This window comes from Equus caballus, chromosome 3, assembly GCF_041296265.1.
Source record: "Equus caballus isolate H_3958 breed thoroughbred chromosome 3, TB-T2T, whole genome shotgun sequence".
Taxonomy (NCBI): Eukaryota; Metazoa; Chordata; class Mammalia; order Perissodactyla; family Equidae; genus Equus; species Equus caballus.
Window position 1 is genome coordinate 54,198,574 of NC_091686.1, and position 16,814 is coordinate 54,215,387.

Consider the following 16,814-nt stretch of genomic DNA (forward strand, 5'->3'; position numbering starts at 1 on the left):
AAAGCTTTTTCAGCTATGTGACTATCCGTTTTCATTTTATAGAAATATAAATATTATTTGACTTTTGAAAACAGAATGAATTATAGTAATTTAAAATGTAAGTTAATGGTATTTGAAAAGAAACAGAAAGGACATACCACACAGAAAGTTTAACATGTCTTTGTATTATACACCTATATGGGTGTTCATGGATTCAGAGGGGGGTTATGAGATATGATCATAAAACAAAACCTTTGAAGGAAACGTATATTCAATGAAAACTCAATACAACTGTTATAGGCCAGTAAACACTACATCCTTTGGACATCAGGCCATATTTACTATATTTAAAACTTTAGGAGAGATTAAATTAATGGTGGTGCTAGATCCTAGATCCTAACTTCTAATTAAAGATATAGCTAAGATGTGGAACAATCTTCATGTTTAAAGGAAAAAAAACTAGTTAAAGAGATTCAGTTTCTCAGTTACACCGTGAGGTGGAAGATACTCTATAACTCTTAATTAAATTTTACCAATTATATATTAAAGAAAAACGCTTCATTTTATTGTCATTTGGAAATAAAAAACAGAATTTTTACATAGCATTAAAAGAATATCAGTATTGTGTACAAAAGAGGCAAAGTGTCTTTTATTCACTTGTCCTCCGCTTTTTAGAAATAAAATTCAACTTCCCTTTTTGTAAGAAATAAATTGAAGACTCAGTATAAGGTAGGTCTAGGATTTTGATTTTAAGCGATTCACTATTTTAGAAGTTTAATATTTTGCTTAAAATGTTTATGCTCTGTCTTCCAAGTCTAGGTTAAAAAAAACTTGACACACTCAGACTTTAAGTGGAAGAAACCAATTAAGTGGGTTGAAAATATCACACTTTCTTCCCTCTATGTCGTCTTATTTTTAATTCAGAAGCGGAAATTGTATGGATTTAGAAGCAGAAATTGTATGGCTTTAGCTTGTCTTGGGATCGCACAAGTGTTGGTTTTTACTCTCTCCCCATCTTGACAGCAACTTGAAATAGGATCTCAGTAGCTGAAGCAAAATTGGGTTTTGAGTTTTGGTTAAAAATTATTTGGCTGGGAGCCTGTTGCTGAGGGAAGAAGTAGCTAATCTCCAGCATATTTTTGGAGCCAAATGCCAAGTTGTCTGTGCTTAGTATCAAAGCACCAGGCTTACCCTTCAAAGTGGTTCCAGACCAAATGCCAGGAATGTTCTGGTTCTGGCCACACAATTCTATCACAAGTAGCAGGAAGCAAGAGGCAGCATCACGAGTAGACGTGACCCCCTCTCGTTTTTCAGAAGGCTCCTTTGTTTATTCTTAGTCATTTTCCATTCTGGTTTTCTTTACATGTCATAATTTTTAAGTGATTACCTCAGTAAAAAGCACTCTATATACATATGTATTTTAAACACTGAAATTTCTGAAAGTACTGCAAATCTTGTAATATAAAATAGATGTGGAAAAAGGAACTTAAAACATTCTTGCCCCGTACTGCCCTGCTTTGGCATCTGCATTCTTAAAATTTTCCTTGGTTAACACTCAATTTGGTGATAGTTGGTGACCTCTGTAACTTCACTCAGATCAAGGTGAATCTTGAATGTTGAAGATGAGCTATGCTTCTGAGCATAGTTTCAAGATGCTTACGATTGATTGAGCACGAGCGTATTTGAAAATACAGAAGAAAACATATATCTCAAAAGCAGAAGAAGGTAAGGGTTAAAGATTTCTAACCTTAATTTTTACCAGTTTATTGATATATATTTATAGCTTACATCTTTATTCTTAATTTAGATAAATAAGTTTATAAAGGAATTGCTTCTCCATGTAAATATCGAGTCTATTTTCAATAGACTGAAAGACTGCAAAGGTCACTTTTGTAGCCAACTATTTGTTTACCTTATTTCTTTCTTAATCTCACCACCTAATATTTTTGTTTAACTCTTTCAGCAAGGATTAAAATGCTTGTGACATCAATCTTACCCTGTGGAAATACTGGTAATAACCAAAATGTATGTTTCAGCCTAAGATAAAATAGAAACAGAATGTTAGCTGTTCTTGGAGGAGAAGAATCTACTTCTGTCCTTAAAATAACTCCTTTTGTTCTGTACTTTCAAGTCTGTCCTTGCTTAATCAATTGTAAGCCTTGTATATAATTTATATATCTAAGGATAGCTAATACACAAGACAATGATAACTTAAAAGAGGATATTTATAAAGAATTAAAATGAATTATTTGAATTAAAGAATTACAACAAATTCTCATCACTTTCAAAAATAGCTCCACACTCATTTTTCTTTCCTCAGATTGCGTTAGAGGAATATCCAGTAAGAAATTCAATTCAGGGAACACTTCAAATAGCAAGATTCTTACCGACATGGGCAACAGTTTTCTAAGTAAGGATTTGGCACCTTGGCTCTGTGCTTGGCAGCAGAAGGGGTACCACGGCCCCTGAGTACAACCACTGCTTGGTCACCTGCTTCTCTGACACCGGGGTTATTCCTAGATCAGCAGGTCACTCCCTCTGTGTGCTCATCTGTGGCTCTTGGAGATTCTAGGAGGCAGGGAATTTGTGATTGGGAGCAGTACCTCTTTCATACAAGGAATTAACAATGTCACCACATTTCAGTGAGAAATACCCTCAATAACTTCAAGGTCAAGGAAATCACATGATCTGCAAACTCAAGCTCGTCATCTTACCAGTGGCTAGCGCTTTAATTACACTCAGACACGCAAGGAGAATTCCACAAGCAGATCCCTCCCTCCTCTGTATTATGTTCATTCCTCAGATCCCCATCTATTGCTCCAGACAACAACTGTGCTGTAGGAAGGCCTTCACGGGTTTGTTACCCCTACTGAACTTCGCGAGATCCTGTAGGTCAGGGATAGCATCTTATTCTTCCCAGAGTCTCCAATAGCTTGCACTGTGCTGGTCACAGACAGATGTTTACTGAAGAGTTGAATAACAATATGTATAGGGACAGAATTAGCACTGTTGGGGGAGATGTAGCAAGATAAAGAGCGGCTTTGGAGGGTAAATCTTCAGAGTGAAAAGTATCTCCTCATCCCTTGGTTAGTTGCCCTTAGATTTCTGCCACTGGACAAAACATACAGCATAATGCTGTTTCCATATGTTCTTGAATCTAATACCTAATTATAAGATATACTGTGGATTTAGTATTTTTGGAAGAGCTTGGGAAGATGGGAATATATATACTAATTTAAAAAATGTATCCCAATATCAGAAACCAGAAAAACATGGAAAATTGAGGGTCATTGAATCAAAGAAAGTCTTTTAAACTACTAGGTTTACTGGTAGTTGGTATTAAATTATTGTAATCACTGACGTATATTGAGCCTTTATACATACCAGGCACTGGATTGTGGCCTTTACATACATTATCTCATTTAATCTTCATAATAACCTAGGATACAGGCATTTTGAGAAGTTAAATAACTAGCCTTTGATCAAAGACCTAGTAATTGGAATTACAGACATGCTTTCAACAGTTGTACTCTCTACATTAGCTCCCAAATTTATTTGCAATCCAAATGTTAAAAGGCAAGTCATGAACTTAGTATCACCAGGGTGTCCATTTACCAAGCTTTATCTTCAAATGATAGCTTTATCTTAGTTTATAGATTAATGAGAATGGCATATTTTCACATTATGTAACAGAGATTTTTATTTATAGACATGAGAGAGCATGATTTCACATACATCTCTTTCCTGTGCTGCTTTGCAATGGCAGAACATAACAAAAGTGAAGCTTAATTTGCAGATACCCATGGGACTGTGGTGTCTGTACAGAAATAACACACCTACACCAGAGGGAGAAAGCATGTGAAGTATTCCAGTGAACAAAGGCCGTTCACTCACAGACTGGGGAAAACAACCAAAACACACTGAAAGTTTCTCATGCAAGGTTCATAAAAAGACCACTTTGTTTAAACGAACTATGTTCTATGACTGCTTAAAATAATGTTCCTGTCAAATATTGGATTTTTTTTTTCCTGAGGTTTTTTCTGCTGATTTCAAATTAATAGGACACAGCCTACTCTTGGTTTGCTCTGGTTTCTTAGGAGGCACGTAGTAAACGTGTTACAACACCAGCCTACAGGGTGGATTGCTGGTGTTAGAATTCTGCTTTCCCATTTGCCAACTGTGTCATCTTGGGCAAGTCCCTGTGCCTCTCTCTCAAGTCTCCCAAATGGAGGACAATGGAGATGCTCACCTCAAACAAGCTATGAAGTGTTTAGAAAAATGCTTAGCATATAGTGAGCACTTAATGGGTGTTGAATTTTATTACCTCTCTGGAAATGGAGAATAGAATTATCAAAAGTGAGTCCCTAAAATCCTCCTAAGTGGGGAAATTACAGGTCTATTTAAGAGAGCTTTTCTGGGGGCCAGCCCAGTGGCGCAGCGGTTAAGTTCACACGTTCCGCTTTGGCGGCCCGGGGTTCACTGGTTTGGATCCTGGGTGCAGACATGGCACCACTTGTCAGGCCATGCTGTGGTAGGCGTCCCACGTATAAAATAGAGGAGGATGGGCGTGGATGTTAGCTCAGGGCCAGTCTTCCTCGGCAAAAAGAGGAGGATTGGCAGATGTTAGCTCAGGGCTAATCTTCCTCAAAAAAAAAAAAGCTTTTCTGGAGTCTGGGCATGTGCTTTTAGGACAAGATAGTTCAACTCCAGCTTCAAATGAGAGCGTATCTGAGTCCTTACCCCTGGGTGTCAGGCTTCTTGCGTCCATGTTGAGATACAGAAGCTTTGATGGGGAAGAGGTAGAGTCTTGCATTTGGCTACAAAGACTTTCCTGAAGGAGGTAGACGCCCTCCAGCCCCAGTCCCAGCGTCTGATCTAGCTAAGTGAAAGCAGCCTAAATTCTTAGAACTCGTAGAGGTATTTTAAGTCCAGGGAATTTTGTGTGTGGTAGATTTTTATTACATAGGCCTGCACTTCCCGGGAATAAAATATTCAAAGTCAGGAACCAGAGGCAAAACCACCACGTAGAGGGAGCACCTTGCCAAGTCAATTTGTGTGTCACTGGCATAAAAGCCCTAACTGCTGTGTCCTGACTTTCATTCTTCATTCACCAGCTATTCGTGAAGCGCCTACTGTGTGCCTTGCTCTGGGCTAGTCCCTGGCTTGATCTGCCTTTTCCTAAATTGTCTTCTGCTCTCCCCACTCCCCAAACCATAAACATATGAGGTAAATAAATGAAAATCTTTTTGTCATCTTCTCATCAAAACCGTTTCTTGAAACAAAATATATTTCCATCCAAAATACGTATTTCATTCTAATAAAACTACTATTAAAAGTTTTGGGTGTACACTTCCAGAAATTTTTCTATGTTTGCACATAGACAAATATATTTCTGTGCAAAATGTTTTGAGGAGATTTTCTTAGTGTATTGTTTTTCAATGTGATTTAGTTCATTTTGCTTCTTACCTAATCACTTGATATTGTGTTGACCTATTTAAGTGTTAGCCTCGTTGATCATTATGTGACTCCAGAGTCCTCCTAACCTGGGCTAACCTGTCTGGTATGGAGCATGGCTTGTCGCAGGATTTCATAAGTAAATCTAAGAAAGAAGCATTTTAAAATTGGCTTTTTTGATGAAGTAGTAAAGAGTTATGCTGCCTGTTTTATTTTTGCAAATAGGTAACTGTCTTGCAAATCACATGATTTTAATTATATAGTATGTGTGTGTGTATGAGTGAGCTATGGATCCCTGTAGGTTATGGAAGCATAGCCAGGACAATTAGTCATCTAAATTTGATAAGCATCCATGCTGCGCTGAATGCTGCTTCAGTGCAAAGAAGAGTTTTACTTGGAAATATAAGAAACCATTTAAATCCTATTTTTGACCAGATTTTTGTTATAAAGAACATTATTTGAAGCAAATCTGTCAATGACTGAGATATATGCCAATACACAAGCCACCTGTTCAGTCACAGCCTGACAGCCTCAGACTTCCTCATTTTCTCTCCTGTTTCTATGATCCAGATATGTTGGGTGACAGGGAAATTGGAGTTCTATTGCTTGGGGAAGCAGGGACTGGCAGGGGTCCGTCCAGGCCGAGACAGGAAGCAACCTCTCTTCTAGTGCAGTTATGGTGATAGTCCTAAGCATTTGAGATGTGGCAGTCAACAGCTCCTCTCATGCCTCCATCCAGTCAATCACAGGGGCCTAGACATTGCACTCTCCAAATATTTTCTGATTCTGTCTCTTCTCCCAAGCTTATCAATATTCACGTAGTTCAGGGCCTCCTCATGTTTCCCCTAGTTTTCAGTTAGAGCTCCTCACATGCAGTTCTGCATATCCCCAGCTACAACGCTTCAGTGACTTCCCACCCCAGGCAAAATCAAGTCCAAATCTCATGAACACGTCCAGGTACTCTCTGGCCTAGCTTCATTTTCTCCGGCAGACTAATTTTCTAGCAGTTGGCTTCCAATGCAAGTGAAAACCTAAGGTCATGACTGCATGATAAGTAAATGTGGAGCTGAAGATCCGAAATATAAAGACCATGTAATAACACGTTTATAGTGAAAATAGAAGAAACATCATTGTATAGTGTTTGAAAGACTGCTCTTTACTGTCAAACAGTCCCATTTGCCAACTATGAGACCTTGGCAAGATGCCTTAATCTTCATTTGCTTCAATTTCTTCTTGTATAAGATGAGGATAAAAATTATGCCTACTTCACAGGATTTAAATAAAGTGTTTAGCAAAGTACACTTGCTAAGTGCTACGTAAGTGTTTAGCTTAACATTTGCAAATTCAGTGGTGGTTATTATTATGAAGGGAAGCCTATTGACATTATATTCATGTTTAAAATATTCTGATAAATATAGACATATAGTTATAAAATAGAAGTTAGAGAATGACCTAGAAAGAATTGGCTATATAGGATGTTTGAAGACAGTGATGGAAAATTAAAAGATGGCTGCAAAGTGCAAACCTACAATCTCGGGAATAATGTAGCCCGGGTCTTGAGGGAACTGGGGTAGAGGAAAGACAGATCAAAAAAGCTAATCACATTTTTTGGCCTCTTTTGCCAAAATGGAAATGAGAATTTTGGGGCTTAAAAATTAGGGCAATTGCAGCATATGGTTTCCACATAATTCTTATCCCTAAAAAAAGTCTATAATAAACCCAAAAGGTAAGAGGCAGCAGTGGGTAGCATTGCATTTCAAATCATCCTTAAATTATTAAATTATAGTTTGTTTCCAATATGAAAATAAAGTTTGCTTTAAAAGAAATGGGTTCAATATTTGCGACAGATAACATAAGGACAAAACCTGTTAAGAGATGAATTGAATCTAAGTAGGTTCCATCCTGTAATGGTTAGCACTCTGGACTCTGAGGAGATGAATTTAATCTCTTTAGAGATCAAGTACATAATTTGTCAATGTCCAATCAAGCCTTCAGCGAGTACATTTAAACTCATCATTATTTCAAAATGTTACTTAATGATGCCAATTAACAGTACACATCTCTGGATACCACACAGACCAAAAATGATTTGTGTAGTTTGTCAGTAAAACTGAGCCACAAGGAATATTCATATTCTACGTGAATTTATACAGAAACTGAATATCAATGAAATAATGTCTATTGGGATTAGAAATAAGTGAGAGCTTTCATATCTTTCCATTTCCTTTTTCTTCAAGGGTATGATCTTGTTTCAGATAGTTATACATAGTAAGGTGTGTATAAATATTCTTTAGCTAAGGTTAAGGGAGAGAATATACAGGTTCCAGCATAGCTATTACAATTAGTTTGTGGTTAGGCAGCAATTACATTACTAACCACAGCTTTAGTTATTTTATCATTTTTCCATTTGATTTTACACAGTGGGAATTTTTATTTATTTATTTTGAAGAAGATTAGTCCTGAGCTAACATATGCTGCCAATCCTCCTCTTTTTGCTGAGGAAGATAGGCCCTGAGCTAACATTTATGCTCATCTTGCTCTATTTTATATGTGGGACACCTGCCACAGCTTGGCTTGATCAGCGGTGTGTAGGTCTGTGCCCGGGATTCAAAACAGCAAACCCCATGCCAATGAAGCAGAGCGTGTGAACTTAACTGCTGCACCACTAGGCTGGCCCCACAGTGGGATTTTTAAAGTTGACTATTCCTTGGTACCTATAAGATTTACGGAAAGATGCATTCATTTGTTTGGGTATGCTCATTTTTATAATCATAATTGCATTCTTACACATTTTTTTGCGGTAGTATGTATGATTTGTATGTACTAAATTTTGTTATATTGTACACATTAATAGGCTTTTCCTTATGGAAAGTGAATATTGATCTTAAAAGACTAATCAAAAGTGTTACAGGTTTAAATGTTGTAGAATTTATATTTTAAAAGTTAGATGTTAGGAAAACATGTTCTATGGGTATATTAGAAGCTATAGATAATGCATGTATCAACTGTATAACTCTCCAACATCAGCTTTCCTTAAGGAATAATATGAAATTTAGTAGTGAGAATATATCAGTGTGCTACCCCTGCATCATTCAGCTAATTTAGAGATTACCTCTAAACCCATTTTAAATTCAGCTATATAACTTCCCATTCAAACTTCACTTATTCATTTAATGAACAAATATTTGTCAAGTGCCTACAATGTGTGAGGCATCGTACTTAGCCTACAGTTTACACTGTTATGTAGGCTTATGCTTGAAATATTATTGAAGATACTAAGAAGAGAATGAAGAGAAAAGGTCTGAGAAATAACAAAGGGTTAACTTCTTTTAAAAATGATGTTTGACAACTGGTTTTTTTGCAAGGCATAAAGCTACCACCTTTATTAAGAATAGCTATTTCCAATTTAGGATGTGAGACTCAGGTTGCAGTAAAGCTGATGGAACAGCTGCTCCACTGATCACACTGTTACATGAGCTCAGAGCATTGTTGCATAGGAGCTGCATGCTTCAGCTTTCATGATGCTTAATTCCTTCCATTCTCATTAGTGATTTTCTGAGCTTTGGGATTTCCTATAGTACCTAGGGCATAAAGGCCTATTTATCTAAATGAAAAACAAAGAATAAGACATAACATAGGTGCATGAAATACAAATGGCTTTGTCACTTTACTGTAGCAGAAAATGAATATTCTAGAAATTAAAGCTGATGCTAGATTATATTACTGTTTTTAACTGGGAAATATCTCATGCCAAGTTTTATGTACTTTGGGGTTGAGAAAGAAGTGGAATTTATTTTTTGTCATCTCTTTTTTTGGACGAGCTCTCTGATGAATGAGTGCTCTGTAAATATAGTAGATATATAATTATAGGCTTTCTTGACCCAGTTCCTAAATAGTTGATGTCATTTTAGGAGCACCCTCTCATAGCTGTCCTTTGGCTCCAAACCATACCTGGACACACATCCAGTCTACGTTCCACTCTCATTCCTATCCCCAGTGACCATACTGTTCAGAAACACGTCTAGACCTCAGGATAGTGACTGGCTGTGCCTATTCAGGTTCGTGGTGATTGTCTATTATGGCTTTATGAGGAAAGGCAAATGTTCCAGCTAAGTGCCATGAAAGAGAATAACCCACCAGGCAATCGACTGATCTATTAATTTGCCATCTCTTCAAAGAGCCCTCTTCTGAACCTTCAGCTGGCCCAGATCAAAGTTAACTTTAAAAAGCTTGTGGTTCTTGGCAAACCACTGTCTTTCTTGGCATAAAAGAGTTTAAGACCTCTTAAATATTTCCTGCCTAATGCTGGTAGATTGTATTTACATGTTTTATTAATGACAATAAATACAAGTATACCAAATAAATAAGATTAAAGAGTAAATTAAATGGAAGATGTGTGTAACTATAAATAATGAAAATGATGATAGTATACATGTATAAAAATATCCTGTTATAAAAGAGAGGGTCTGTATTATTAAAAAAGAAGGATTTTTTTTAAAAAGAATGAGTTCAGTCACAGGTCTGGAAATATATGGATAAATGTGTCTAATTTAGATCATTGCCTCTGTGTGGAGTTAACCTTTGTCTTTTTCCTCTCATAAAAAGAATGCCACAGTAAAAAAAGCCTTTTTTTCTATAAATCTTTCTATATAGGATTCCTCAAAAGGATTATTGATTATATTTTCTTACTCCATGAGAATATATAGAGTCCTAATTAATTCAGCACTATTTATTTCCAGGGACCCTAAATGGGGGAGCCATTCCTGATGTAAATTACTCCCTGATCCAGAAAACCAATGGGCATGTAGGCAAAGAAGCCAGCGTCGCCTGGTGAAGAGTTCGTGATTACATGAGCATAATTAGAGAAATTTGCAATGTATGTCTAAAAATTCTGTAACAGGAACTTTTTTCACATACAGCATTATGAAAAGATTAGATGTCAGACAGAATAGACAGGGAAGGAAGGTGGAAAGGAATTGAGAGAGAACCTTAGCCTCTGTACTTGAGCATCACTGTTTTTCAGCACAAATCTCTTTCACGTGTTGCTCACTTATGCTGAATCCATTTGGATTCTGGCGGCTAGATAGCATTGTTTTTCTGGGATGAACTTTTGTCTTTTCATATAGTGTTACTAGGGGTGCACAGAACAGCATTGAACAATGGTTATTTTCAATAGCTTCAAAACATCTCTTTCATAATCATCTTTGAATGTTTTAAAGATCATTTTTATAGTACACTCAAAGACCATTCTTGGTGGGGCTCACATAGACAAAATTTAAAAGGGATTTTAATTGAAGTTCATTTTGTAGTTCTCAGATAATGTTAATCAGATTAAAAACAAATCTGTCACTGAGCGAACTTAAAACACCAGAGCCATTTGCTAAATGTGATCTTTTTAAATAGGAGTGCTGGTGGTTAAGATGAGTGTTCTGTCACACTTGAGAGAAACCAGGTCCCTAAAGATTTATACAAATGCCTAGCTGTTATCGAACCATCTCCTCATAGATGACTTAGGACATGTCTGTTTTTGCATCAGATAATGGCATATAAGTTAATCTCCTCTTGCTCCCTATTACACACACATACACACATACACCTTCTTCCCAAACAGCTTATAAAGTGAAAATAAAGACTTTGATTTCTGACTGTGTAATGGATAATATCACACAGACCACCTGCTCATCATCTGCTAGTCATACTGATAGAGTTTACACTTTCAAAGATGCTGAAAACAGTGCATATATTAGGAAATCAGCAGTTTTCTGAAATGAATTTTATTGTAGCTTTTAAATTACCTAACATTTACTTTTACCTCATGTTTTATAGTATTTGATGATAGAAATGACAAACTCAATTTTGAAGTTAACTGTTTAGAATAACGATCATAGCAAGCCCCTAGAGCCCAAATTTCAAATCTTCCTTTCCTCTCATAAACATTCTGACTATGAAGAGGTACCATGGTCAGCTCCAACAAATTCCTTGTCAGGATTTATTGCATTAAAACAGACGTTGTTTTAAAATCTGTTTCAAGCCAACACTGTCAGTTGTGAGTCAAGTGACATTGACCAGTGAATCCCAACCTCTCAAAATGCACATGTATTGTTTTTATTTAAAGATAGTGTTGTTCTCTCCTGATATATTGCATTATGCATGTATTCCTTATAGTCATAGAATTTTTATAAACCATTTCAGCATCTCTGGAATAAACATCTGTATTTTCATCTTTCCCATTCCATCAAAAATTTCTTATGTAGACATACTGCTGCAAGTGTGTATACTTGTGCTTAAGACATTAGAGGTGAAGAGAAGTAATAAACCCCCAGTATAAATGAGTGTCAAGTGTTTAAGGACTATACACGGAAATGGTTCCAACAAGAAATACATTGTCCATATTGCCTTAGCCTCAAGATAAGTCTCTTTCTGGTATTATACACCTGATTTTATTGAGTGACTACTCAGCTCTCCTTATTATATACACAGAATTTAAATTTCTGGCCATCTTTGTAACTGGCACCTAAAAGATATTTGGAGAATAAATGACCAGCAATAAGAGCAAATGCCTATACAAAAGCACCCTTTATTAAGGTGTAATGCACTATTTTGAGTTGCTAATAGCCTCTCATGATGACGGCCACAATTTGGTGGATAAACAATATGTTTATTATTAGAACATTAGACAGTTTATTAGTCCAAATAATGCATAAAGTTCCCATCTCACATTACTATTGTTTATGCTATCAGGCACCAATTTACTTAATTTTTTTCCGAATTTTGTTAACACTTGTTTTTGCTGAATGTCAAGATAAAACAAGTCAAAAGGGAGGAGGTATTGAAAATTCTAGACAACTACACTTAAAATGAAAACAAATGCATCATTTGTAAATATACTTATGTTTATATTGTATGTCATCTAGGACTTTTAAAATGTACTATTCTTATATGTCTAAGTTTCCTATAATATGCATCTAGAATTGAGGACTTTTAGAAAAAAATAGGTGCTTTAATTTGCCTTTGAAAATATTAAATTAAAAATAAGGTAGCTAACTCTGTTTTCCACATTTATATCCAAACATTTAATTTTAGCAATTTTGCAGTCTCCCTAGAAAACTATCTACCATTTATTCTTTAAAAATGTAAGGAATATTTGACAAAGGCCCTTTTTCAACTTTCCCTGAACTCTCTAAACATCTTTGCTTCTCTTCTATCCCCATTTGTCAGGACCTCTGAAGGAAGATTTTGTCTTAAGTCTCACAAAGCATTTAGGAGAATATTTAAGCTTAAATTCTTTTAAAGCTCTTATTTTCAGGACAAACTGACATCGTATGTTTTGTATTCATGTATATATTTAAGATTTCAAACTATTGGCAAAATAGGGTTTCCTTTTCTATTAAATATATTTTAATTATTTAAAGTTATGAAAACTATCTAAGTGTTCACACTTTTCCCATTCTAATAATCATAGAAAATTTTACCCTGTGGTCAGATAGTATATACTTCGTGGAGGTTTTTCTTTTGTATACAAAAAATTCATGTATTTGCTTTAGTAGAACACGTGAAATGAAAATATGGTAAATATAACATTAACAAATATATGTTGATTTATTTTCTATTTGCATTTTATGGTAATTATATTGAAAGAAAGCGTTCAAAATCTTCCAGTTAATTTCTTTTTCATTTGTATATTTGTGCCTTTTTATTTTCAAAATAAGTGACTTTTTAGTTCCACTGAATAATTTTTAACATGGGTCTACCAAATAGAGCAACATTTTTTGAAAGTTTTCCTCATAACCATAAATTTCATTTGCCTGAGCTCCAATTGGAGACTAAATGGATGACTGAACCTTATAACTCTAAACCCCCCACTGCTATACAATATGGCCACACAAGCGAGTGCACAAACCCATCTGATTCACTCTCAGTGCTAGAAATGTTTTAATGGTTTTCTTGGAATCTGAAAATGGAGCGTCCACAGATGATGCCTCTTACTTTAAACTTCATTATTATCTCCTTTACAAGATAATTCTTAAAAACTTACATGTTAAATTAACATGATGAAACCTTACAAAGCTATTTTGATTCTGTTGGTGAATAAAAATCCTTGGAGAAATGAAAATCTTGACGTATGCAGAAATACCTACAGATAACAGATACATTTTCAAAGTTTAAAAACATGTACTATTCATTTTAAAATGTGTGAAATGTGACTTAAATATAAAATATTATTTGCTTTAATTTGTTTCCAGATTAAAAAGTAAATGTTCGCCTATCTGTTTTAAATAGTAATCCTAGTGATTAAAACAGCAATTTGCTTGTTATCTCGGTTAAAAATAATCTTTGTCAGTTAAGAACATATATAGTTTCTTCATTGACTCAGGTGATGTTTAAGTAAATTTATTAAAAAAAATTATTTTCTCCTGCTCTGTTCAATTTCCATGCAAGCTAATTTGTCTCATATTCGGGGAAAAAGATCTAACCATTGGCCCCAAACTCTATCACATTCACTTCCTCTCGAATGCATCCCAGTAGACTCAGAGAGGACTAGGAGAGAGAGAAGATCCTTCATGGTAATCTCTCAATACCACAAGAAGAAAAACAGATACCAAAAGCACATGTTATACTGCCAGCATCCTATGCATGCAAGTGAGAGCATATCAGTATTGTCTAATCAGTTGCAATTTTTTCCGGTTGAGAGTCAAATGAAATGCTTAAATGTGTTGAGTCATTGGAGTTAGAGACTAATTACAGCTAGATTTATGACTGTGCTAAAATAAAGCCAGTTAGAAAACAGACTAAATTCCCTGACAATACCAAGTCTGACTGATGACTCACCTTAAATTTGGGGAGCAACATTTATTCTCACTTCTTTGTCTAATTGACAGCTTGCCAGTATCCATTAAGTAGCTGTTAGGAAAGAGAGAAGCATTTCTCGGGTGCATGACAAGACAGTGGGATTGATTTGTGGCTTTTGACCATTCCTGGATGCTGTTATCTGGTTTAGTATAGAGACAGGTCCGTAACTGCTGATAATCACTGACTGTACCATCTCAGGGGTCATTTACTTAACCTAAGCATCTTCAGACCTGACAGCCTGAGGATAAACGTGATTCCCTTCCATTGCAGAACTCCGGCAGCAGAGCTTGGGCCTCCTCTCACAGTCTCCCTGGTGATTTATGGCCGTCTCCAAGGGTATATCCTATGTGCTCAAGAACAAGTCTGTCCACTTCCATCTGCTTTGCTTTCCTCTTTCAAACCTGCTGCCTTCAAGTTTCTAAGGGAGAAATCATGCCACTACCACCCTTGCGAGTGACCTTGCTTCTTGTGCCCTGAGTACCTCAATTAAAACACTGCCTCAGCATTTGCTGAACTTTTCTCTCTCCCCCTCCTTAAGTTTCCAGAGCCGGGCTGGGGAACAGACACTATTTCCCCTCTTGCACCTCTACACCAATACTTCCATTGTCTGAAACCTCCTTCCTCTCATTTCCAAGCAAAGCATCATAAAAGAGATGCACAGGGAGCATGTAATGAGAACAAAAACTCATTAGCCATTTGGATTCAGTGAGACAATCCAGTTTTTGGGAAGTTTATCCAGGAAGGTCACATTTAAATTGAGATCAGAGGGATGAGAAGGAGTCAGCCATGTGATAAGAGAGAGAATTTTGGGTCCGGGGTGATTAGAATGTGCGGCAGACATATCCAAGGCAGAACAAGCTCACATATGAAGGCCCTGAGAAGGGGAGAATCAGAATCTGGTGTGTTTGAAGACAGGAAAGGGACAGTAGCAAGAATGTAGTGAATGCGAGAGATAGGAAGAGATGGAGGCTGTAGATACAAACTATCCCAGATCTTATAAGTCATACTGAGAAGTCTAGATTTTATGTATAGGCTTGTAGGAAGATATTGAAGTTTTATATGAAGGGATTAGCATTGTCCTATTTATGTCATTTATGATTTGTAACTAAAAATATGCAAGAAACTGAAAAAAAGGAACAATGGAATGGTGGTGGTGATTTTGGTCATGAAATGAGCATATATCCATTTTCACAATGTTAAAAGATTCATTATTTTAAATTTTAATGTAAATTTGGATATGCATGAACTTATGAATATCAAGTTTTATTGGGGAATATTGCTAACAGCGGGATTTATTGCATGGATGCAGCTCACTAATGGGAAACATCGAGATACCTTTTGACTTAATGCATGCACGTTTTTTATCTTCCTGGAATGCTGTGAGAAGGAATTGCTAGATAATGTCCATGAAACCCTTTTAGTTTCTTTAAAGAAACTAACTCTGTACACAAATTGTAACTGGTAGGTCTTGACAGCTTCTGAAGTCATCGCTCAAAAGTGAGTGTGGAATTTACTTATTGAAATAGACTCAGATTCAGTCAAGTTGTAAAAAGCACTTGCTTTCATAGATTTCTTCAAAAAACAAGGAATCTTTACTTTAGATTGTCAAGTGTTTATCCCAGAGCAGAGAGATTTTAAGTCTGACTATATTTTGTTTTGAAAAAATAAACTATATTTATAACTGTGTTATATAAAATGACTCATACTAAAAAGGAATCCCATTCTATTGGTGCCTTCATATGTCTGCCTGTAGCATGACAACCATCCATTTGTTTAAGGTCCTCAGATCCTCAGTGCATGCTATAATAGTAGATGTTTTAGGTGAAACTTTCATTTTATGTTAGCGTCTTCAGATAACAGACCATCGCCACAAATACAGTAGACACTCAGTACAAAATTTCACTGTTTTTTTCATACTTTTATTTTTTTCAAGTGTTTTGTTCAGACTGTTACCACTTATGCCAATTTCTTTCGACTTGAAGCAATCAAGTCCAGTGCTTTTTTCCTCTCTGAAAATATCTCCCTCCTCCTCCGTTAGCCTTATACTTATTCACAAAGGACTATTCCAATATCGGATGCTATTGTCTGTGTTTCTTCCTGGAACAAGTGTTAATTAATCTCTTTGGGTTTGTATTACACTGGGGAGGGGAGGAAGAGAATGAGTAGCTGTCTAGGGAGTTAACCTCATCTCTATGGAGTTAACCCCATCTCTACAGGGGAGTGGGCAGATGCTCTATATGAAAAGCTTTTGAAAAGGGAAACAGAGCGGCCGCTTCCCCAGGGCTTCCTCAATGTTAGGACTTCATTACTTTAGTTCCTCTGGCATTTGTCCTTCTGAGGCCACTCGATTGGATGGGGAGCTTTTGCTCTTGTTCATATTTTGGTATATTATCTTGTACTCTCCAGAAAATATGCTTGGATTAAGATACATGCTTTCTCTGAAACCACCGAAGTATGTAATGTACTCCAAATAAAAAGGGAAATGAAGAGACAATATAATTTATAAAAACAACCTAACAGCAACACCCTGT

At 36.2% G+C, this 16,814-nt stretch overlaps 1 protein-coding gene across 33 annotated transcripts in view; it reads left to right on the forward strand.

The window, feature by feature from the left end:
* SNCA (synuclein alpha) overlaps nt 1-16,814 on the forward strand; it is a 119,314-nt gene that overhangs the window by 71,120 nt on the left and 31,380 nt on the right. For 15 of the 33 annotated variants that reach the window (XM_070262289.1, XM_023637716.2, XM_014738858.3 and 12 more), the window contains exon 5: nt 14,554-14,619. The exons of 17 other annotated variants lie outside the window; for them this stretch is intronic. In XM_070262289.1, the coding sequence (XP_070118390.1) occupies nt 14,554-14,619 (66 nt within the window). Of the gene's footprint in view, nt 1-1,575; nt 1,705-14,553; nt 14,620-16,814 lie in introns of those variants that run through there. One more of the 33 variants, XM_070262285.1, reaches the window with a different exon arrangement.